The sequence below is a fragment of the Neolamprologus brichardi genome, chromosome 15, assembly GCF_056152115.1.
Source record: "Neolamprologus brichardi isolate AB-2024 chromosome 15, ASM5615211v1, whole genome shotgun sequence".
Taxonomy (NCBI): domain Eukaryota; kingdom Metazoa; phylum Chordata; class Actinopteri; order Cichliformes; family Cichlidae; genus Neolamprologus; species Neolamprologus brichardi.
Window position 1 is genome coordinate 24,642,401 of NC_142118.1, and position 22,517 is coordinate 24,664,917.

General features: G+C 44.5%; 3 protein-coding genes and 2 non-coding genes across 5 annotated transcripts; 3 read left to right on the forward strand and 2 right to left on the reverse strand.

Annotated features, from left to right (window-relative positions):
- The first annotated feature begins 5,243 nt into the window (after nucleotides 1–5,243).
- Nucleotides 5,244–8,133, forward strand: LOC102791141 (ribonucleoside-diphosphate reductase subunit M2). The gene is made up of 10 exons (XM_006793436.2): nucleotides 5,244–5,472; nucleotides 5,589–5,657; nucleotides 6,024–6,170; nucleotides 6,244–6,360; nucleotides 6,444–6,577; nucleotides 6,670–6,764; nucleotides 6,854–6,987; nucleotides 7,078–7,182; nucleotides 7,285–7,398; nucleotides 7,799–8,133. Exons 1-10 carry the CDS (start codon nucleotides 5,383–5,385, stop codon nucleotides 7,949–7,951), a joined length of 1,158 nt encoding a protein of 385 aa, XP_006793499.1. The 5' UTR covers nucleotides 5,244–5,382; the 3' UTR covers nucleotides 7,952–8,133.
- Nucleotides 7,588–7,723, forward strand: LOC118454405 (small nucleolar RNA SNORD94). The gene has a single exon (XR_004843715.1). It is a non-coding gene; the product is annotated as a small nucleolar RNA SNORD94 (small nucleolar RNA).
- A 1,346-nt stretch (nucleotides 8,134–9,479) lies between the features above and the next one.
- On the forward strand, nucleotides 9,480–15,858 carry LOC102790857 (galectin-8-like). The gene is made up of 9 exons (XM_006793435.3): nucleotides 9,480–9,582; nucleotides 13,079–13,167; nucleotides 13,279–13,486; nucleotides 13,608–13,730; nucleotides 13,810–13,875; nucleotides 14,237–14,263; nucleotides 14,646–14,734; nucleotides 15,293–15,458; nucleotides 15,549–15,858. The coding sequence occupies exons 1-9, from the start codon at nucleotides 9,544–9,546 to the stop codon at nucleotides 15,696–15,698; spliced, it is 957 nt and encodes a 318-aa protein (XP_006793498.1). The 5' UTR covers nucleotides 9,480–9,543; the 3' UTR covers nucleotides 15,699–15,858.
- A 257-nt stretch (nucleotides 15,859–16,115) lies between these two features.
- Nucleotides 16,116–20,071, reverse strand: rrm2 (ribonucleotide reductase M2 polypeptide). Its single transcript, XM_087852566.1, has 11 exons — nucleotides 19,991–20,071; nucleotides 18,850–19,197; nucleotides 18,665–18,733; nucleotides 18,152–18,298; nucleotides 17,962–18,078; nucleotides 17,745–17,878; nucleotides 17,558–17,652; nucleotides 17,335–17,468; nucleotides 17,140–17,244; nucleotides 16,924–17,037; nucleotides 16,116–16,523 (listed from the first exon to the last, which is right to left on the reverse strand). Exons 2-11 carry the CDS (start codon nucleotides 18,937–18,939, stop codon nucleotides 16,371–16,373), a joined length of 1,158 nt encoding a protein of 385 aa, XP_087708692.1. The 5' UTR covers nucleotides 18,940–19,197; nucleotides 19,991–20,071; the 3' UTR covers nucleotides 16,116–16,370.
- On the reverse strand, nucleotides 16,599–16,734 carry LOC118454406 (small nucleolar RNA SNORD94). The gene has a single exon (XR_015720775.1). It is a non-coding gene; the product is annotated as a small nucleolar RNA SNORD94 (small nucleolar RNA).
- Nucleotides 20,072–22,517: the final 2,446 nt, after the last annotated feature.

Consider the following 22,517-nt stretch of genomic DNA (forward strand, 5'->3'; position numbering starts at 1 on the left):
AATCCCGGTAGCACTGCAACCACGTGAGCTAGCGCAATAATTTTTTTTGCATTTGAAACCGGAGGAGTTGTACTTACATCTTATGCCATCAGCTTTTCCTAGGTCACAGTTTCCTTCCACATATAGCTTTGCAAAAACTGCATAAAAAGCACTTGCAGCAACAAAAACATAATATTCCAGAAACACGCTTTGCCGATCCGATCAGCTGTTCATAACACTTCCTAGTCCATCAGCACGAACTATCGCATGTCCGCCATGACCTGCCCAAAACCGGAAGTGATGTCATTTCGCGGAAATGTAGTTTTTTTTTACCATCAAGGCCATGAGACCTGTGACTGTGTCCCATGTGATGTCTATGTTGTGTGTGTAAGTGGGGGGGGTCTATTCCATTGCGGGGCAACCTGCATATAGGGCTTTGGAGCGTGATGTCACGGGGGTGGGCGTGGAAAGGATTTTGGCCTGATCCGCCATTTTCGGGGTCTAAGCGCAAGCGGCGAAGGAACAAAGGCACACACAACAGCCAACAGCCAATTTCGGAACTGGTTCGCTGTGTAGGCGCTTACTCCACAAACAAGATAGGCGAAGACATCGGGGTAGGACAGTGGCGGTAGGTCGTCTGGGTCTTTACTCCACTGCCGTATTTCGTACGGGTCCAGATTTGCGATGCACTCTATTTTTTTCAAGTAACGCTGCTTCGCCTCTGGACGCAATCGGTCTCTATACCGTCCGTTTTCTTTTGAGCTGCTTTTAAGCATGATTCTTGTCGTAGTCGTTCCAGCAAAGTGAATAGGGCTTTGGATTCGTAGACCCCGAAAATGGCGCTGTGCTCCCATAATGCATTGCAGCGTGACGTCAACTCCAAAGCCCTATGGGCAATAAAGCCTTCATTCATTCATTCATTCGTTCAGCATTCATAGCATGCAGAAGTTGCATTTCACTTACAATGATACAATGACAATCCTACCTACCATCTACCTAGAGGAGGGAGTTCCAGTCAGATGTTTATGTTAGGTTAGGGTGTTTGTACTTTTAAAGTACTTTTGAAGAAGTTAATGTTCACTTTTGTAGAGTATTTGGATGCTTCGGCTAACGCTATGATTTCAGCACTCACAAATCCTACTGTGAGTTATTCCCATCATTTATCCAGTCTGAGGAAGCACTGGTTTAAGACTTTATGTAACTTATTTCTTTTAATTGTACTGTTTGTAGCATTAGACATGTGTTCATTATATTTGTAATATGGTTTAATGTTTAAATATATTTTTATATTTTCATTTTGGTTTTATAAGTTGTGCTTTGTGTAATTGTGGACTTAAGTCTTTTATTAAAGCTTTCATTGATTCATTCATTCATAGTTGTTTATTATTATTATTGCTTTTATTGTTGCTGGCGACTTCAACCACACCAACTTAAAGACAGTCCTCCCCAGATTCCACCAACATGTCTCCTGCCACACCAGAGGAGACAAGACTTTAGACCATGTATATTCCAACCTGGCTGGAGCCTAGAAAGCAACACCCCTCCCCCACATTGGACAATTGGACCATCTCTCCCTGTTCCTCACATCTCGGTATTCACCACTCATCCAACGTGTGAAACCTGCTGTGAGGACAATTAAAGTGTGGCCAGAGGGGACAGACGCAGTGCTCCAGGACAGATTTAAAAACACAGACTGGAATATGTTCACCCACACAGACCTGGACCAATACACCTCATCTGTACTGGATTACATCTCCGAAACCACAGACAGTGTCACCACCCAGAAACGGATCACCATGTACCCCAACCAGAAGCCTTGGATGAACCGGGATGTTCGTCTCCTCCTGAAGGCCCACAACACTGCCTTTAGGTCAGGAGATGCACACGCCTACAGTACAGCCAGGGCTAATCTAAAGAAGGGCATCAAAAAAGCCAAACACCACTACAAAAAGAAGGTAGAAGAACACTTCTCCAACTCCAACCCCCGACGCATGTGGCAAGGACTCCAGACCATTACAGACTACAGGACCACCAAACCCTCCCCCGCATCCTCTGATGTTTCCTTCCTCAACGAGCTCAACAACTTTTATGCTCGTTTTGAGCGAGGGAATCCAACAACCACAACCAAAACAGACATGACGCCAGACCACCAACCTCTGACTCTCTCCCCCACCGATGTAGGAGCGGTGCTGAGCAGGATCAATGTCCACAAGGCTGCAGGTCCTGATGGCATCCCCGGGCGTGTTCTCAGAGCGTGTTCTGGGGAGCTTGCAGGAGTGCTCGCAGACATATTCAACCTGTCCTTGGCCCACGCTGTGGTACCGGCCTGCTTCAAATCCACCTCCATCGTCCCGATACCCAAAAACTCCAACCCATCTTGTCTCAATGACTACCGCCCAGTAGCACTCACCCCCATCATCACTAAGTGCTTAGAGCAGCTGGTCCTAGCACACTTCAAATCCTGTCTCCCCCCCACCCTGGACCCCCACCAATTCGCATACCGCCAGAACAGGAGCACAGAGGATGCAGTCTCCATCGCACTGCACTCTGTCCTCTCACACCTGGACAACAACAACACCTACGCCAGAATGCTGTTTATAGACTTCAGTTCAGCATTCAATACAATCCACCCCTCACAACTCATCAGAAAACTGACAGACCTGGGCATCAGTTCCCTCATCTGCAAATGGTTACTGGACTTCCTGACCAACCGCCCCCAACATGTCCGGCTGGATAACCACTGCTCATCTACAATCACAATGAACACCGGTGTACCACAAGGCTGTGTGATGAGCCCTTTCCTCTACTCCCTCTTCACCCACGACTGCAGACCTGCTGATGGTTCCAACACCATCATTAAGTTTGCAGATGACACCACGGTGATTGGCCTCATCAGTGACAACGATGAGGCCGCCTACAGGGAGGAGGTGGATCGTCTGGCTGAGTGGTGCGACAGAAACAACCTGCTGCTTAACACAGAGAAGACCAAGGAGCTCATCGTGGGCTACAGGAGGAATGCTGACCCACATCCACCCATCCACATTAAGGGGACGGCTGTGGAGCGTGTGAGCAGCTTCAAGTTCCTGGGGGTCCACATCTCCGAGGATCTCATCTGGACGACCAACTGCTCCAAGCTGGTCAAGAAGGCTCACCAGCGCCTCTTCTTCTTGAGGACTGAGGAAAAACCACCTGTCCTCAGACATCCTGGTGAACTTCTATCGCTGTACCATCGAGAGCATCCTGACCAACTGTATAACAGTCTGGTATGGGAACTGCTCTGCCTCGGACCGGAAGGCGTTGCAGAGGGTCGTGAAAACTGCCCAGCGCATCGCCGGAGCACCACTTCCTGCCATAAAAGACATATACAGGAAGCGGTGTCTGAAAAGGGCTGGGAAAATCATCAAAGACCCCAGTCACCCATCACATAGACTCTTCACCCTCCTGCCCTCTAGGAGGCGCTACAGGAGCCTCCGGACTAAGACCACCAGGTACCGGAACAGCTTCTTCCCCACAGCTGTCAGACTCCTGAACTCTGCCTCCTGACATCTGACCCACGTTAAACTCATGGACTGGACATACACACACCCACAACCACCTACACACACACACAATGGACAACCGTACCCTCAAACACACAATAATAACATGGACTGAACCACCATTCACAATCACTAGCACTTTATATACCTCTGTAGAAATTATCCACATATCTCACTTATCTTAACTGCACTACTGTATAGTTCTGTGTAAATAATCATACGATAATTTTTAATCCTACAACTGTTTATAACTTGCATAGTTCACATTTCTGTATAACTGTATATCTCAGATTTCTGTATAGTTTTTTTTATTTCATATTTATATCCTGTTCATAGCCTGTACATAGCTTGTACTCACTACAGCCTGTACATACTTATAGTTATAGAATATTCATAACATACTTCATACCGTGTACATTATAACATACCATAATAGACCCATTTCTGTAACATACTTACATATCTATATTATTGCTAATATATATTGTAATATATCTATATCACTAAAGCACTTCTGGATGGATGCAAACTGCATTTCGTTGCCCTGTACCTGTGCATGTGCAATGACAATAAAGTTGAATTCTATTCTAATTCTATTCCATTACTGAAGATTATATTTTTGTTATTTGGAGATAAAAGGTCAGATAAGGGTTTCTCATCCAGACAGATTTAGTTATAATCAAATATGTTTACAGTTTGATTACAAATGCATCAAAAGGATCATGACTGTTGCCGACAACAACTGGAAAACTGAGTCACTAAGTCCCTGCTGACCCCGCACAACAGGGGGCGAAACTGAGCGACCCGATCTCGTCAGCTGTAACCCGGAAAGCAGTAACACGAAGCTCTCAAACTGGAAGGAGATGTGTAGATTTAATAAGATCGGATTTATGAGGAAAATGAAACTCAAAGTTTGTCTCCAGAGGCTGACAGCTACTCAGACCGCAGTTACAACACATGCAGGTGATGGGAGCCAGGAGCCAAGACTCAATAAATCTCCCTTTAAATCCATTTTTTCTGCTCAAGTGACGCAAACAAACTGACATTCCTCCAGATCCCCTTTCTTTGCACTTTTACATTTTTTGTTGATGCAAGTATTTGTTCTCTGATATGAAAACGCATAGGGCGCCTGTAAATTCAACGTTAATGTAATGTTGGGCGTCTTACGTGAATTTTGGGGCTAAATCTCCACGGTGACAGCTCATTTAGATGAGAGGAAATCAGAAATGGCGGCAGCAGAAATAAAGGCTGATTTAGTTTAAATAACCGCAAGTTGATGGTAGACCCTTTAAAGCAGAAATCGGTTAGTATCCGTTCATATGTGGATCCAGCCACATGATTTAGAAGAACCCGCTGAACTTAACCTGCACGAAAATAGATGTAAATCTTGATTCTTTAGGCGCTAATGTCTCAATATTAAAGAAGCGTTATTTCTTTGAGAAACATTCTAAAGTGTTTTAGAATCACAGTATAAAATGTTTAATATGAACCAATGCGAGATTTTTTTTTATCAAAGTCTGAAAGGTTTCGTAAGCACTCGTTTTAATCATTTTGTAAATAACAGTTACGAAAGGTTTTGTAACCCGCAAAAACAAAGAGTTTGAATTTCCCGCAATCGTTTAGGGGTCACGAGAGCACTTCTCGCGACCTGATTGGCTCGGTCCCTCCCGACTGTTTAAAGGGGCTCATTTAGCTGCGTGCCCATTGGCCAGCAGTTCTAGCGCCAAGATTCCAATAAAAGGGCGAGCTGCAGCAGAAGCCCTATACTGTCTCCGTCTGTCTGCAGCTACTAAGCTTTAGCTTTCTGCTCCTTTTAGCTTCTTAGTGGGTTTTTTTTGTGTCCGTTTGAACCCGAAAAGTCACAATGCTGACCGCGCGCTCCCCGCTCTCCGTGAAGAACGAGCAGTCCCTCAGCGGGCAGCTGGACAAAATGTCTCTGGACAAAGAGAACACGGTGAGGCTGCTTCAGGTTCCCGCTCACAGAGGCCGCCGATTCTCTAAGGTCACCGAACAATTACAGGTATCGATAAAGAGTCGCTGTGTGTGCTGACGCTCTGTGTCTCCTTTCAGCCTCCGGGCCCGAACAGCAGCCGCATCCTGGCGTCCAAAACCGCGCGGAGGATCTTCGACGCTGCTGCGGTAAGTGAGAGAAAAGCTGCAGGAAGCTTCGCACTTTTAGCGGATTCCTCATATCAGCGGACCGAGTCGATGCTGAGCTCACTGACGGCAGTTTCGTGTGTGTTACTGTGCAGATGTGACGCCTAAACTGTGGCCGTGGCGCCAACAGTGAGCGGTAGGGCTGATGTCGGTTCAGGGTTCTAGTTTATTAGGAACAGCTGCTGTGGTGTTCAGGTTTCATGCCGTTTCTGTTATTTTGTCCACCACCTTCAGATCAGTGAACGATACAGGCAGCAAGTCTGCACAAACTTTAACTTTTCATTGTGTTTGCTCCAGAATCGATGAATAAGCTGATCAATAATCCTGAGCAATGATCTTTGTCTTCAGCCTAAAGTGAAAAAGAGCAGCAGCTCGCAGGAAGAGGAGCCTCTGCTGAAGGACAACCCTCGCCGCTTCGTCATCTTCCCCATCGAGTACCACGATATCTGGCAGATGTACAAGAAGGCAGAGGCGTCCTTTTGGACGGCAGAGGAGGTGGGTGGAGCTGCTGTAATGGGGCGGGGCTAGATGCTAACCGCTGCGATGCTGACGTGCTCTCTCTGTGCAGGTGGATCTGTCCAAGGACCTGCAGCACTGGGATGCCATGAAGGACGAAGAGCGCTACTTCATCTCCCACGTGTTGGCCTTCTTCGCCGCCAGCGACGGCATCGTCAACGAGAACCTGGTGAGACGCTGCGCCTGCTCTTACAGATCGTTTTGAGGTCACGGACCGCTGTAACGTTCTTGTTGTCGCTCTTTGACCAACAGGTGGAGCGCTTCATGCAGGAAGTGCAGGTGACGGAGGCCCGGTGTTTCTACGGTTTTCAGATCGCCATGGAGAACATCCACTCGGAGATGTACAGCCTGCTGATCGACACGTACATCAAGGACCCCAAAGAGAGGTACGCAGGAGGCGGGCCAAATACTGTTCTGTAGTGGCTTAACTGGCCTGTACTGATCTAACTGGTGAGTGACGATGTGTTCCCGCCCTCAGAGAGTACCTGTTTAATGCCATCGAGACGCTGCCGTGCGTGAAGAAGAAGGCCGACTGGGCGCTCAACTGGATCGGCAACAAGAACGCCACCTATGGTAAATAAGCTGCTGCCCATTAGGCCACCTGACTCAATGGCTCCACCTCAAGCAGCTTTATTGATTATTGTCTGTTTATTGATCTGCAGGGGAGCGCGTGGTGGCCTTTGCCGCTGTGGAGGGGATCTTCTTCTCGGGCTCGTTCGCCGCCATCTTCTGGCTGAAGAAGAGAGGCCTGATGCCCGGCCTGACCTTCTCCAACGAGCTCATCAGCAGAGACGAGGTGAGGCGCCCTGTTGCTGTCGGATCGCAGGTATTGATCCAGTGATGATGTCACTCTTAACGTGTGTGTTTGTGCGCCTGCTGCGTTTAGGGTCTGCACTGTGACTTTGCCTGTCTGATGTTCAAACACCTGGTGAACAAACCGCCCAAGGAAACCGTCATCAGCATCATCAAGAACGCCGTGGAGATCGAGCAGGTGAGTCCCAGCTTCACCTGCAGCTGCTCTGCTGGGCCCACTGGTTCATGGTGGATTTACTGGTTCAGGATGGCTTTAATGGGTTTATTGGTTTGTGTGCAGGAGTTCCTGACTGACGCTCTGCCCGTCAAGCTCATCGGGATGAACTGCGACATGATGAAACGGTACATCGAGTTCGTGGCCGACAGACTGTTGCTGGAGCTCGGCTTCTCCAAGGTAACGCCCCACACAGGTCATGTGATCGATCATGTGACTGACTTAAAGGCAGAAAAACAGCATCACAAAACATCCGCACTCATCTAAGTCACAAGCTAAACTTTTAAAATAAAAAATGATCAGTTCTCCACACAGACACATTTTAGGAACTCTTTGATCTCAGAGAGCGACATGAGGAAGGTGATGGTGTGAGTGATGATGAAGTGCGCAGGGGTACGGACCTCAGCCGGTGATGGGGGCTGAGTGCTGCTGCAGAGTCTGATCAGAGGACGAGTGGTTCTCTGACGGACAGCGGCAGTGCGACACAGACGCCTATCTGAACTCGCCCAGGGGTGGGGGCGGGTGACCTCAGGGTGGGGGCAGTGGGTGGAGCTGACTGACATGGTGTTTCTGTGTGCAGATCTACCGGGTGGAGAACCCTTTTGACTTCATGGAGAACATCTCCCTGGAGGGAAAGACCAACTTCTTTGAGAAGCGGGTGGGCGAGTACCAGAGGATGGGCGTGATGGCGACGCCCACGGACAACACCTTCCGGTTGGACGCTGACTTCTGAGGCGGGGGCTGCTCTTTGGACTTCAGCTAGTTGGATTGCAGGCAGGACTGCAGTCGGGTTCAAACGTTTGTTGTTGTTTTTTTTTCTTTCTTTTTGTACATAGACTTTGTAGAGTTTTTATTAAGTCTTATTATAGTTTTAAATATGTACATTTTTGTAATAAAGCAACTGTTTGTAAAAAGCATCGACTCTTCAGTTTCACATCTGTAACATCTTTCTAAATCACTGTAATCCCATCATTTCAGGCCAGACAAGGCTGGAAGTGAGTGACTTGCACTGGACAGCCTAGCCAATGACGTGCTGCTGCTGTCACAGTTGCAGGTGTGTTGTACAGAAATGAAGATCATCTCCATTTCTGTACAACTCATCTGATCTGAATTAACTCTGAGGCTGAGCAACCACAGCTGTGTATAAATAGACTGTTGGGCTTGTTTAGTCTTAAACAAGTTTTCTGAGAATCTACAAAAATTTCAGTGTCCCCGAAGTTTTTACCCATCATGGTTGCAGCCTCCTGAAATGAAGACAATGGATGATCAGTTGTTCCACTAACTTATCTGCACAAGGAGTTTGTAGAGGGAACAACAGCCATGGCAGTTTGTCCTAAAACAACAACGGTAATCTGCACATTTAAATATTTCAGATTTTATTCTCAAAAATGATCAATATTTTATTTTCATAATGAAGACAGCACTGGTGTTTCTAATTTAATTAACAAAAACCCTGCAGTCCAGTGGTGGGATGGCATGTCTTTGTGAGACAGAATTGGATGTACTCATGGGATATGTAGTTTGTACTCAGTGTACACTTTGAGGTCCAGTGTTGCATCTGTTAAACTAACAGGCTGCATCAAGTTGATGTCAAGGTCGCCAGCAACATGTGATGTGGAGGGTCAAAGGTTAAGGATTTTCCTTTAATCTGTCACTCACAGGAGGATGTAAGGAAGGATAAAACCTGTCTCTGTGTTCTGGATAAAATTCAAAGGCTGGCGCTTCAGTGTTCATACGTTATAAACATGTGAGTCAGACATGATGATAATATTCATCTCTTCTTTGTCCTGGTGGCTGACAGCAGGTTTGGAGATAATTGAGCAGTTATACATTTTATTCCAAAATAAATAAAAACATTTTCCAGAAGTTTTTCAGTGTTAATCACTCAGCAAACCACGTTTTGACAATAATGTTCACTGAGATGATTTCCTCATATATTTTTATTTTTTTTTATTATTTTGTTTTTTTTCCCAGAGGTCAATCGGAAACCTGCCTCCCATCAATCATTTATTGGAACCACGAGACTGATTTTTCACCAAACCTCCGCAGTCCCTAAGGAGAGGACAGTGACGTCATCACCAAGGACCACAGCGTGTTTTACATAACAGTCTAGACCAAAAACACGCTTTTTAGTTTAAAGTGGGTAAAGTGGGTTTAACTATATTTCTACGAGAATTCAGTTGACATTACTGTGTGCTCTGATTTTATCTTCGGGTCTGTAGTCTTTGGTCTTATCCTTGAACACGTGGTCCGCGTGACGTCATAAACGGAAGTAAACAAACGAAGTAGTCAGAAAGAGCTGCGGAGACGCTATTCTGCCCAAAAATGTCGATTTCCAACCCGAGGCAGGTGTTCCACAACCCGGTAAGATATCCTACGGTTTCGAATTGATCTGTATCATCAGTTTTCATTCTCACTTTCAAGGATAAATCGATTGTTGATCGACGATGCTTCTGTGAAGGGACCAGTTAGCATTTTAGCTCACCTAACAGCCTTAAACAATGACTATCTTATGTTAAACATTCTTTTAAAAATATTCGAAGTGTTTTAAATACACTGAAAAACAACGGAAAGAGTTCGGATTCAATATCATCCGCTAAAAACTTTATTTATAGAAGCTTTGAAGCAAACCTTTGGTACTGCCGCACTGCGGAACACACGTCAGAGAGGCTGGCTTGACATAAGTTTCGGTCACATGAGATGTTGTGTGGGTTAAGCGTGTTTTTGTTTTTTGTTTTGTTTTTTCAGGCTGAATTAGAGACCAGGTATTTAAAGTGTGATTTAAGTATGTTTGGGTTTAGATGTGAACACATCTGAGACAATTTGTAAAATATCTTCAAAATTGTATTCAGTTTGGCGACGGTGTTTTGGCTTGTTTGACACTGATTATTTATCATGAATCGTTCTTCTACATCACGTGTGACATCGTGTAAATATAATAACTGACCCCTGAGATTCCGGCTTTAGTGTCATCCACTAAAAACTTTGTTTCGTCAACCTTTTTGGACAAACTGTGTTAAAGTTTGGTGCCTCCGCCCAGCATCATTTTTAGAGTCACGTGTCACCCTTTTCGTGTTTTATTTTAGACCGAATTAAAGAACAGGTCGGCACAGTTTGATTTGATCTGATCTGATGGGTTGGACATAGAAAATTTAAAATATGCAAAAATTTTAGTGGGTTTTCGTCTAGATTAAGGAGTGAGTTCAATTAATTTCAATTCAATTTTGTCTATACAGTGCCAAATTACAACAGCATTCGCACTTTGTATTGCAAGGCAGACCCTACAATAATACATAAAGAGAAAAACCCAACAATCATATGACCCCCTATGAGCAAGGACTTTGGCAACAGTGGGAAGGAAAAACTCCCTTTTAACAGGAAGAAACCTCCAGCAGGATCAGGGAGGGGCAGCCATCTGCTCTGGGGAGGAAGACAGGACAAAGACATGCTGTGGAAGAGAGCCAGATATTAATAATAACTAATAATTAAATGCAGAGAGGTCTATTAACACATAGAGTGCAAAGAAGAAATGCCCAGTGTACAGTGGGAATCCCCCAGCAGCCTCCACCTATTGCAGCATAACTAAGGGAGGATTTAGGGTCACCTGATCCAGCCGTAACTATATGCTTTAGCAAAAAGGAAAGTTTGAAGCCTGAACTTAAAAGTACAGATGGTGTCTGTTTCCTGAATTCAAACTGAAAACTGAAGGCTCTGCCCCTCATTCAACTTTTAAATACTCTAGGAACAACAAGTAAGCCTGCAGTGTGATATATGGTACTATAAGGTCATTAAGATAAGTTGGGGCCTTATTGTTTAAGACCTTGTATGTGAGGAGCAGGATTTTGAATTCTGTATTTAACAGAGTGCCAATGAAGGGAAGCCAGTATAGGAGAAATCTGCTCTGTCTTTCTGTTACATTTTTTGTAACTTCTTCTAAAATGTAGAGGAGATATTTGTGCATGAAGATCGAGAACGGAGAAGATCCAATATGAATAAAACATGTGATTTGTGCAAAAAATCCAGTCATCCCCCCCCCCCCCCCCCCCCCTCCCCCAGGATAAAATCTACTAATGAAAGCAGGAAGAAAATGTTCACAGTGAACAAGAGGAGGTAAAAACAGGCCTTCAGATCTAGACAAAGAAAACCTGCAGGAAGTCTCGACCTGCTGAGAGAACAAAACCAGCTTTAAATCAGTGACTCAGCTGCTGAAAGCTGCCCTTCATAAAACCGCTGATATGATTATAACAGTCAAAAAGAAAAAGGTTTGAATTCAGCTCAAACATGTGAGAAACAACAGAGATTCTTTGTTGGGATGTTAGCAGAGCTGTGGGCAAAAGTAACTTGACTACAAGTCACTGTAATTCAATTCAACTTTATTTCTTTAGCACCAGTTTACAATTACAGTCACAGGTCACCCGATTCAGGTCCACCTATAAACTTATATATTTTCCTGCAGGTGGAGCACTGTTTGAAGTTTAATAATGATCACATGACCAGAGGTGGGACGTAACAAAGTACAAATACTTTGTTGGTACTTGAGTAGTTTTTTTTTTTCTGACTTCTTTTTATTTTCACTCCCAACATTTGAAACAAACACCTGAACCTTCTGCTCCTCACATTTTCAGAACGGACTTCAGGTTTGACGTCTTTGGGGGAGTTATTATTTTATCACTGTGAGCCTCAAACATCAAACTCATCTGAGCCTGAACAGAAACACATGACAGGCAGTCCTATTCGTTTATTAGTCCCCTGAGGATGTCACATGAAGACCAGAACCACTGCAGGTGTCTGTAAACTGTGTTTGCAATACTTCAGCATCTAGTTAGCCAAGATGAGCGAGCACTTTTGCCACCTTTGCACATGACTCTTCACACAGTCTTACTGTGGTGATTCAAGTGAGCTAGTAGGTGTCTTTACCTAGAGTCAGAATCGTTTGACTACAAGTGCGGAACAAGCTTAATGAGAATACTTTGGACCTGAAAGCAGAACTGACGGCCTGATACAGACAGACAGTCCACAGACCTGAGAGCAGATTATTTACTGCTCTGCTTTTATTTTAGTTATTTTTTTATAATCAAATCAAAGATGTCTGTGAAGGTTCGCAGTGATCCAGGTCATGGTAGTCTAAGGAGCTTGGAAAGAAAAGCGACTGGACATCTTTAAGTTTCTTGAAGACGCTTCACCTCGTCTCATGGAAAAGCTTCTTCACTTCTAAGAGCAGCTGGTGGAGAGTCCCATCCAAGAGTTTCTCCTGACAGAACGATGCTGTGCAAACGTGCACAACGACCAGCTCAGGCAGAAATAATATCAAAAATTAAACTGAGACACAAAGCTTGGTCAAACGTGCAGTAGTGCAGTACTGTCAGGGCAGATGTTTCCTGACTGTGAGACAGGAAGAATGTAGCAAACGTTTCTTGAATCTGTTTAGACACGTTTATTTCACTTTATTTCAAATGCACAGACGTGGATCTGTGCTGCATGCAGGGTAACACATTCAAGCCCAGGAGGGGAGACACACCCATCCGCAGGTCAGAGCCCAGACAAACAGGAGGGTTGTGTCAGGGAGGACATTCGGCATAAAATCTGTGCCAAATCAAACTTTTGGAAAAACCTCTAAATATATGAAATTTGTAGATACGTGTAAACGGGTGGAGGTTTTCTCTGAGCGTCTCTACGTGAAAGCAGGAGGATTTCTGTGATTCTCCTGTTACATTCTAATTTCAGATTCTAATCTGATCAGCTGCTGACGGAGGTTTGAGCTCTGGTTCATTCACACCGATCTAGTCCCTCCTCTCAGGTGTTTCTAGGTGTTCTCTGTGGTCATCTGACCCTCCTCATGTTTGTGGTGTTCTGTCCACAGTCGATTCCCTTTGCTGGGACGATCCTGGGTGGGTTCTTGCCAGGTGAGATGGTTCTGATCAAGGGTTCTGTGCCGTCTGGTGCTGACAGGTGAGGATGCCGATCTTCATAATCAATCAGATATTTTAAAAAAAACAAACGTCAGAGTCGGGGTGCAGATTCTTAAAGCGGGATCTTCTCTCTCTGTTCGCTGTCTCACAGGTTCCAGGTGGACTTCACCTGCGGCAGCAGCGTGAAGCCGCGGGCCGACGTAGCGTTCCATTTCAACCCGAGGATCAAAAAGTCGTCCATCGTGTGCAACACGCTGACGAAAGAGTGCTGGGGCCGCGAACAGATCCACTACGAGATGCCCTTCAGGCTCGAGGTCGACTTCGAGCTCATCATCCTCATCCTCCAAGACCAGTTCAAGGTGAGAGACGAGCCGACCAATCAGGTGTCAGAGAAGAGTCAGCACGGCAGAACTTTAGTTTAACTGTTCAATGCGAGCCAAACTGGTGTCCAACGATGTGTTGTTTTCCGTGCGTGTTCAGGTGGCTGTGAACGGCGCCCACCTGCTGGAGTACAAACACAGAGTGGAGCTGGAGCATGTTGACACCATCAGCATCTCAGGAAAAGTCAAAGTTCAGGCTGTGGGCATCCTTTCCCCGAGCTCAGTGAGTGTCTCTGTAACCCATGGCAACCTGCAGCTTTACCATCAGAGGGTTAACCTGTTTGTTTGTTTGTTTGTTTCAGAGCCCCACCTCTCCCGCTGGCAGTCTGCCCAATAAGGACACAGACGAATCAGCAATAATTGATCAGGTGTCCTTTCAATATCTGTGTTGCATTTGCATTTCACTTTTATAGTTTTATGTTAGCTAAAGATTTGAAATCACTGTCTGATAGCATCTCTGGATGGCTGGCACTCATAAGGATTGTTTTCTGTGGAAGAAAAGTCACATGATCTGTGAAAAGCCTCCAAATATGAAAGCCCCGCCCCTTTCATGTGACTGCACAGGTCAAATCCTGAGTTACTTACCCAGTTGATAACCAGCTTGGTGTGAACTCTGACCCTCACTGTTAGCTTAAGTGGATCATAGCAGAAAGATAACTTGGGTATCTTTGTAGCACAGGACACGAGTCATCACAGGGCAACGGTAACGTTTTTTTCCATGCGTTTCAGCCAGTGTTCTCCTCATCAGGTGATTTGGTGAGTTTTCCTGATCAAATCATTGATTGATGATGCATTTATTTCTTACAATAACAACAGTTTAATAGAAAGAAATTTGAATGAATTATTTTTAAAGCAACTTTTAGCTTCTTTTACTTAACATAAATATGATCAATTAAACTCTGTTTTTTATATCAGTCATATTATATCAGCCCACATGGTTGGCCTGAAATCATATTTTGGTAAAGAAAATTATTTATCATATTTCACCGATTGATCTTACGTTAATCAGTGAGATCACTGATCTTATTTGATACCAAATGATCTTCTAACTTTTAACACAGATCTAAATTTATATTTAAAACTATAAAGCCAAAAAAAGGGAAATGTTTTAGTGTGTCTGACTCCCTGTTTCCTGCAGAGTATCCCGTTCAGAGGTCAGCTGGTTAATGGGATGGCAGTCGGACGCAGCATCATCATCAAAGGAGAGACCAATCAGAACGCAGAGAGGTAAGGATAATAAACAGCTGTGGGAGCCCAGTACAGAAACTGATCAAAGCGACAATCAGTGAGGCATCAATCAGAACTTAAATTAACTTTAGTAAAAATTTTGTTCTTGTTAATGACAACATAAGTTTTATATTCTTAAATTCATAATAAATTAATCACAACTTTGTGAATACAGGCTCTGATTTACAAGCTGACTCCACAAGCTGCTCAGAGACATTATGTTTGTGGGGTTTAGGTATTGTTGAGCCGACTAACACAATGAAAACCTGACTGTGATGAATAACTTCTTCGTAGTAAACCTGAAGTCTGGAGCCAGTAGAAACTGATTAGCTTAAACTGAAGTTCAAGTTTAAATAAACAATGTTTGGATTAAAGTCACTGAAGCATTTTCAGAGTTTACAGGTTTTATTTAAATATAAATTTAAATTGAGTTATGTGACTGTCACTTAATCATCACAGACCACCTTGCATGAACCTGCAGAGAAAGTAAACATGAAGCAGTTCAGAGTTTCGGTTTAGCCTTTCATGGCTCATTAATGACATCACTTCCTGTTACAGTTTCTGCGTGAACCTGCGGCCAGCAACCGGGTCCGACATCGCTCTCCACCTGAACCCTCGCTTGAAGAAGCGTGTCTTTGTCAGGAACTCCTTTCTGTCTGACTGCTGGGGTCATGAGGAGATGGCGCTCGCTTCCTTCCCCTTTACTGCGGGGCAGTACTTTGAGGTGACCTTTGACCCCTGCCCTAACATCCACATGTTGTGATTTTTTTTTTTTTTTTAAGTTGTTTTTAAACCTGCTGTCATCTCCTTGCAGATGATCATCCGCTGCGACGCGCAGCACTTCAGAGTTGCCATGAATGGGCAGCACCAGCTCGATTACAAACACCGCATGAAGGAGCTGAGCGCCATCAACCAGGTGGAGGTGAAAGGAGATGTGACACTGCTTGTCGTCAGAGTCCTCTGAGCGCCTGCTAACTATCATGAACACGAAGCCATATAAAAAATAAACCACTGACGCCTCCTCCGTAACCAATCATTTAACAGATTCTAACTTAATTTCCTCTTTTACTAAAAACCCATGTCTTGTCCAGTGTTTTCAAAATAAAAGTCTGTCATTCCTCACATCTGTCCAGCTTTTTTGTTCCAAAAGCAGCTGATGATAGTGGTGCTGGCGCCACCACAGGGACCAGATCACCGCCCAGCCATGACGCTGGGTCAGATTAGTTTTCTCTATGAACATGACTTTCTAAGTTTACGCGGTCAAATCAGATGAAACCTGAGGAACCAGATTTTAAAAAAATGTTTTAAACTTTTCAGTTCAACTTGATGTCAGAAGAAAAAGACCGGAGCTGGTTCCTGTTCACGGAGTCATTTATTAAAGCTCAGTATTAAAAATACACTAAAAAAAAACAAACAAAAAACCCCCAAAAACAAATGTAAACTGTACACATTTAAAACCCCGACATATTTACACAGCGCTGAGCCGCAGCGTTAGATTTGATCAGGTCTAATGCTGCGGCTCAGACTCACAAGTCTGTAAATAAAGATTCAGTTCATCATTTGATCCTTAAAGTCCAAGAGTCTGTTCCAGCATGCACCGGGACGGAGGTAGTGTGACGGCAGGGACGCTCCACCATCAGAAGTCAGCGTCCAACCGGAAGGTGTTGTCCGTGGGCGTCGCCATCACGCCCATCCTCTGGTACTCGCCCACCCGCTTCTCAAAGAAGTTGGTCTTTCCCTCCAGGGAGATGTTCTCCATGAAGTCAAAAGGGTTCTCCACCCGGTAGATCTGCACACAGAAACACCATGTCAGTCAGCTCCACCCACTGCCCCCACCCTGAGGTCACCCGCCCCCACCCCTGGGCGAGTTCAGATAGGCGTCTGTGTCGCACTGCCGCTGTCCGTCAGAGAACCACTCGTCCTCTGATCAGACTCTGCAGCAGCACTCAGCCCCCATCACCGGCTGAGGTCCGTACCCCTGCGCACTTCATCATCACTCACACCATCACCTTCCTCATGTCGCTCTCTGAGATCAAAGAGTTCCTAAAATGTGTCTGTGTGGAGAACTGATCATTTTTTATTTTAAAAGTTTAGCTTGTGACTGAGATGAGTGCGGATGTTTTGTGATGCTGTTTTTCTGCCTTTAAGTCAGTCACATGATCGATCACATGACCTGTGTGGGGCGTTACCTTGGAGAAGCCGAGCTCCAGCAACAGTCTGTCGGCCACGAACTCGATGTACCGTTTCATCATGTCGCAGTTCATCCCGATGAGCTTGACGGGCAGAGCGTCAGTCAGGAACTCCTGCACACAAACCAATAAACCCATTAAAGCCATCCTGAACCAGTAAATCCACCATGAACCAGTGGGCCCAGCAGAGCAGCTGCAGGTGAAGCTGGGACTCACCTGCTCGATCTCCACGGCGTTCTTGATGATGCTGATGACGGTTTCCTTGGGCGGTTTGTTCACCAGGTGTTTGAACATCAGACAGGCAAAGTCACAGTGCAGACCCTAAACGCAGCAGGCGCACAAACACACACGTTAAGAGTGACATCATCACTGGATCAATACCTGCGATCCGACAGCAACAGGGCGCCTCACCTCGTCTCTGCTGATGAGCTCGTTGGAGAAGGTCAGGCCGGGCATCAGGCCTCTCTTCTTCAGCCAGAAGATGGCGGCGAACGAGCCCGAGAAGAAGATCCCCTCCACAGCAGCAAAGGCCACCACGCGCTCCCCTGCAGATCAATAAACAGACAATAATCAATAAAGCTGCTTGAGGTGGAGCCATTGAGTCAGGTGGCCTAACGGGCAGCAGCTTATTTACCATAGGTGGCGTTCTTGTTGCCGATCCAGTTGAGCGCCCAGTCGGCCTTCTTCTTCACGCACGGCAGCGTCTCGATGGCATTAAACAGGTACTCTCTGAGGGCGGGAACACATCGTCACTCACCAGTTAGATCAGTACAGGCCAGTTAAGCCACTACAGAACAGTATTTGGCCCGCCTCCTGCGTACCTCTCTTTGGGGTCCTTGATGTACGTGTCGATCAGCAGGCTGTACATCTCCGAGTGGATGTTCTCCATGGCGATCTGAAAACCGTAGAAACACCGGGCCTCCGTCACCTGCACTTCCTGCATGAAGCGCTCCACCTGTTGGTCAAAGAGCGACAACAAGAACGTTACAGCGGTCCGTGACCTCAAAACGATCTGTAAGAGCAGGCGCAGCGTCTCACCAGGTTCTCGTTGACGATGCCGTCGCTGGCGGCGAAGAAGGCCAACACGTGGGAGATGAAGTAGCGCTCTTCGTCCTTCATGGCATCCCAGTGCTGCAGGTCCTTGGACAGATCCACCTGCACAGAGAGAACACGTCAGTATCACCGAGGTCAGCATCTAGCCCCGCCCCATTACAGCAGCTCCACCCACCTCCTCTGCCGTCCAAAAGGACGCCTCTGCCTTCTTGTACATCTGCCAGATATCGTGGTACTCGATGGGGAAGATGACGAAGCGGCGAGGGTTGTCCTTCAGCAGAGGCTCCTCCTCCTGCGAGCTGCTGCTCTTTTTCACTTTGGGCTGAAGACAAAGATCATTGCTCAGGATTATTGATCAGCTTATTCATCGATTCTGGAGCAAACACAGTGAAAAGTTAAAGTTTGTGCAGACTTGCTGCCTGTATCGTTCACTGATCTGAAGGTGGTGGACAAAATAACAGAAACGGCACGAAACCTGAACACCACAGCAGCTGTTCCTAATAAACTAGAACCCTGAACCGACATCAGCCCTACCGCTCACTGTTGGCGCCACGGCCACAGTTTAGGCGCCACATCTGCACAGTAACACACACGAAGCTGCCGTCAGTGAGCTCAGCATCGACTCGGTCCGCTGATATGAGGAATCCGCAAAAAGCGCGAAGCTTCCTGCAGCTTTTCTCTCACTTACCGCAGCAGCGTCGAAGATCCTCCGCGCGGTTTTGGACGCCAGGATGCGGCTGCTGTTCGGGCCCGGAGGCTGAAAGGAGACACAGACCGTCAGCACACACAGCGACTCTTTATCAATACCTGTAATTGTTCGGTGACCTTAGAGAATCGGCGGCCTCTGTGAGCGGGAACCTGAAGCAGCCTCACCGTGTTCTCTTTGTCCAGAGACATTTTGTCCAGCTGCCCGCTGAGGGACTGCTCGTTCTTCACGGAGAGCGGGGAGCGCGCGGTCAGCATTATGAATTCGCGGGTTCGAAAGGACGAAGAAAAGAAAAAACCTAAGAAGCTAAAAGTTGCAGAAAGCAAAGCTAGCAGCAGCGGACAGACGGAGACAGTGAAAGGCTTCTGCTTCAGTTCGCCCTTTTATTGGAATCTTGGCGCCAGAACTGCTGGCCAATACGAGGAGTCCCTTTAAACCGTCGGGAGGGACCAAGCCAGTCAGGTAGTTGTTGGCGGTAATGCACCATTTTGCTGTTTGCCAACCGCCAGTAAACCCTATACAGAAGAAGAAGAAGAAGAAGAAGAAGAAGAAGCCAGTCAGGTCGAGATAAGTGCTCACGTAACCCCTAAACGATTGCGGTAAATTCAAACTCTGTTAGCGGGTTACAAAACTTTAGGTAACCGCTTTTACAAAATGATTAAAACGAGCGCTTACGAAACCTTTCAGACGTCACCCCCCCCCCCCCCAAATAAAAAAAAACCCTCGCATTTTTTTCATATTAAGCATTTTAAACTGTGATTCTAAAAACACGTTACAATGTCTCTCAAAGAAAAAAAAAGCTTCTGTAATGAGACATTAACGCCGAAAGAGTCAAGATTTACATCTGTGTTCGTGCAGGTGAGTTCAGCGGATTGTTCCAAATCATGTGGATCCTCATATGGACATTGAATAACTGATTTCTGCTTTAACGTGTCTGCCATCAGGGCTGTCGTTTAAACTGACATTAAAGCTCAGTCAACGGCGCCTTTTCTTCTTCCCTCTCATCTAAATGAGCTGTCGCCATGGAGATTTAGCGCCAAAATTCCCGTAACACGCCCAACATTACAATAACTCTCCATTTACAGGCGCCCTGTGTGTTTTCATATCAGAGACTGGCATCAACAAAAATCTGTAAACATATGCAATATGTAAACGAAAAACGAATCTGCAGGAATTAGTCGGTTTCTTTGAGTCACTCGAGCAGAAATGAATTGATTTAAAGGCTGATTTATGTTTTGTATCTTTGCTCTGAGCAGCTTTCAGCCTCTGAAGACAAACTTTGAGCTTCATTTTCCTCAAAAATCAGACCTCATCAAACCCATATCCAGCTGGAGACCTTCCTGTTACTGCTTCCGGGTTATCTGATTGGCTGCAGGAGAAAGGGTCGCTCAGTTTCGGCCCCTGGTGTCCGGGATGGACAATGACTCAGTTTTGCAGTTACTGTCTGCTACTGAGCAATAATGGTCATCAGTTGGATCAATTTTAATCGAACTGTCAACATATTTGATCATAACTGAATCTGTTTGGTGAGAAACCTTTAAATAATGTAATGAACAGATATTTTAGAACAGCCTAGGTGGTTCTAGAAGGAAATTAAATAATTAAGTTTTATTAAATAATGCTAAATAATTGCATTACAGATATGATATTTACATACAGTGTTTTATTAAGTGTTGTAGTAGAAATCTCAGTGTTAAAAAATGATAAAACATAATGTTATTTTTGTTGTTGTTCAATTAAAAATAGCAAGTTACCACAAATTGTTTGACTCACATTCACACCTATGGGCAATTTAGATTATTCAATTAACCTATCCCCACAAACCTGCATGTCTTTTGACGGACACCCAGAGTACCCAGAGGGAACCCACGCAAACACAGGGAGAACATGCAAACTCCACAGAGAAAGACCCCAGGCCTTATGGTGGAATTGAACTCAGGACCTTCTTGCTGTGCTAACCACTGTGCCACCGTGCTGCCCTATTTATTTATGTATCATTTACCAGTAAAACAGTTTTCATAGTTTTTACTGCAGCTTTTGCAAAAATGCATGATAGTGAACATTTTCAGTGATGTTGTATACTATAATCTGATTGCTTCATCATCCCACAATGTGCCTGAACAGACTGATAGTTACTTTTAAAGTATTGTGAAAATATGAGATCAAAGCAAAGCTGCCGAAAATTTTATTAGATTATGAAATTCTGTGTTTTCACAGATGAAAATGCTTCAGTCTTGTTAGAGAACACTTAGCAATACTAACATGCTAACAGTGAAAATTATGTTTAAAAGGTATAATGTTTACAACATCTTTTCTTATTGGTTATTTTCTCAAAGAATCAAAAATATCACTTGATCTGACTTGACAATTGTACACTTGGAACTTCTCGGGTGCTTCACTCCTGAACCGCACAGTTCGTTGTGACTCAAGTCCAACTCTCTAAGACTTGGACAAGGAGCTGAGAGCTGAGGACAGAGCTTCACAGCTTCTCTCTGAGAGTCTACAATTTCTCAGCCGGAAGAATTAATAAGAAAAAAAATAAGACAACACTGGTTTTAACATGTAATCATGGTACAGGAAGAAGTAGATTCTGCAATATTTAATCTTGTTTTGGTGATGGTTAAAAAATTCCCTTCCCAAAATTAGTTAAGAAATTTGACAGTTTAAAGTAACGTAGATAGAAGTAAAACATAAAGCATAAATTAACCTGTATTTAGTAGCTACAATTCTTATTTTTTAAATTTCTGAAGGAATAAACAAATGTATATGTTGATCTGACCTGAAAGTTTCCAGTCTACAGTATGAACTCTTGAGTCCTGTAGACAGTTACTTCACTCCTGAATCCTGCGAGGTGTTCTTACTAGAGAACTGGGAGCTGAGCGCTAAAGAAAGCACTTCACAGCTTCTCTCTGAAAGATTGCAGCTCCTCAACCTGTAAAGTAAAATAGTTAGAAAAGAGAAAAATATTTTGTTAGAACTTCTGAGTTTGTGCGTTTTTTAACTCTTTGCCCTTATCACAATAAATCCCTTAGCTTCCGATAATTTACTAATTAAATAAAGAAATATAAATACTCCAAGAAAAAAAGTTCAAATAAAATGACTAGATTTTTTTTACACAACATAGGTAATGGGAAAGAAAATGAGTGGTGACAGTGTCACAGGGTACTGATTTAAGCAAGTTTACCATTAAAAAGATAAAAACAAAGCAAATGAAACACACACACACACACATTCATTAGCCTAATACTGATAGATAAATTTAAGCAGATGACCCTACTTAATTACATTTACAAATATTGAGTATGAAAAGCTAAAGTGCCAAGAGTGCAAGTAGAGTTGTTGAGCTGTTTGGGGCAACCAAAAACAGCCACCACAGTCTTATTCTCATTTACACATATAAAGTTTTTAGATCACTTAAGTAGTGGTTAAAATGACCCTTTGTCATTTTCTTTGACTAGAATATAGTGTTGAATGTCATCGGCAAAGCAGTGATAACAAAAAAATGATACCTTTCAAAAATATGTCCCAAGGGAAACATATATAAATGGGGCTTATAAACTGAATAGATTCCTGATGCTTTTATCTCTTCACATTTGGATTATTGTTATGAAGTGTTTTCTGGTTTGATTGAAGCATCTATTAAATGCCTTTTTCAATCTGCCCTAAATGCTGATCAAAGGTTTACAATTCACTCTTTTTTATTAATCACACATTACCCCGCTTTTAAAGCTTTTGCACCGGCTACCTGTTAGGTTTAGATTTCAATTTAAAATATGGATTCTTACTTTTATGGCCATATGGGTTGAGGCACCCACTTACTGAATGGCTCCGAGCT

Bases quoted from the DNA above. Each gene is read 5' to 3' on its own strand.
- LOC102791141 (XM_006793436.2), top strand. From the start codon at position 5,383: ATGCTGACCGCGCGCTCCCCGCTCTCCGTGAAGAACGAGCAGTCCCTC. The intron at 5,473-5,588 runs GTGAGGCTGCTT...GTCTCCTTTCAG, and splicing joins CTCTGGACAAAGAGAACACG to CCTCCGGGCCCGAACAGCAG. The intron at 7,399-7,798 runs GTAACGCCCCAC...TTCTGTGTGCAG, and splicing joins TGGAGCTCGGCTTCTCCAAG to ATCTACCGGGTGGAGAACCC.
- LOC102790857 (XM_006793435.3), top strand. From the start codon at position 9,544: ATGTCGATTTCCAACCCGAGGCAGGTGTTCCACAACCCG. The intron at 13,731-13,809 runs GTGAGTGTCTCT...TGTTTGTTTCAG, and splicing joins GCATCCTTTCCCCGAGCTCA to AGCCCCACCTCTCCCGCTGG. The intron at 14,264-14,645 runs GTGAGTTTTCCT...TGTTTCCTGCAG, and splicing joins TCTCCTCATCAGGTGATTTG to AGTATCCCGTTCAGAGGTCA.
- rrm2 (XM_087852566.1), bottom strand. From the start codon at position 18,939: ATGCTGACCGCGCGCTCCCCGCTCTCCGTGAAGAACGAGCAGTCCCTC. The intron at 18,734-18,849 runs GTGAGGCTGCTT...GTCTCCTTTCAG, and splicing joins CTCTGGACAAAGAGAACACG to CCTCCGGGCCCGAACAGCAG. The intron at 18,299-18,664 runs GTAAGTGAGAGA...CTTTGTCTTCAG, and splicing joins GGATCTTCGACGCTGCTGCG to CCCAAAGTGAAAAAGAGCAG.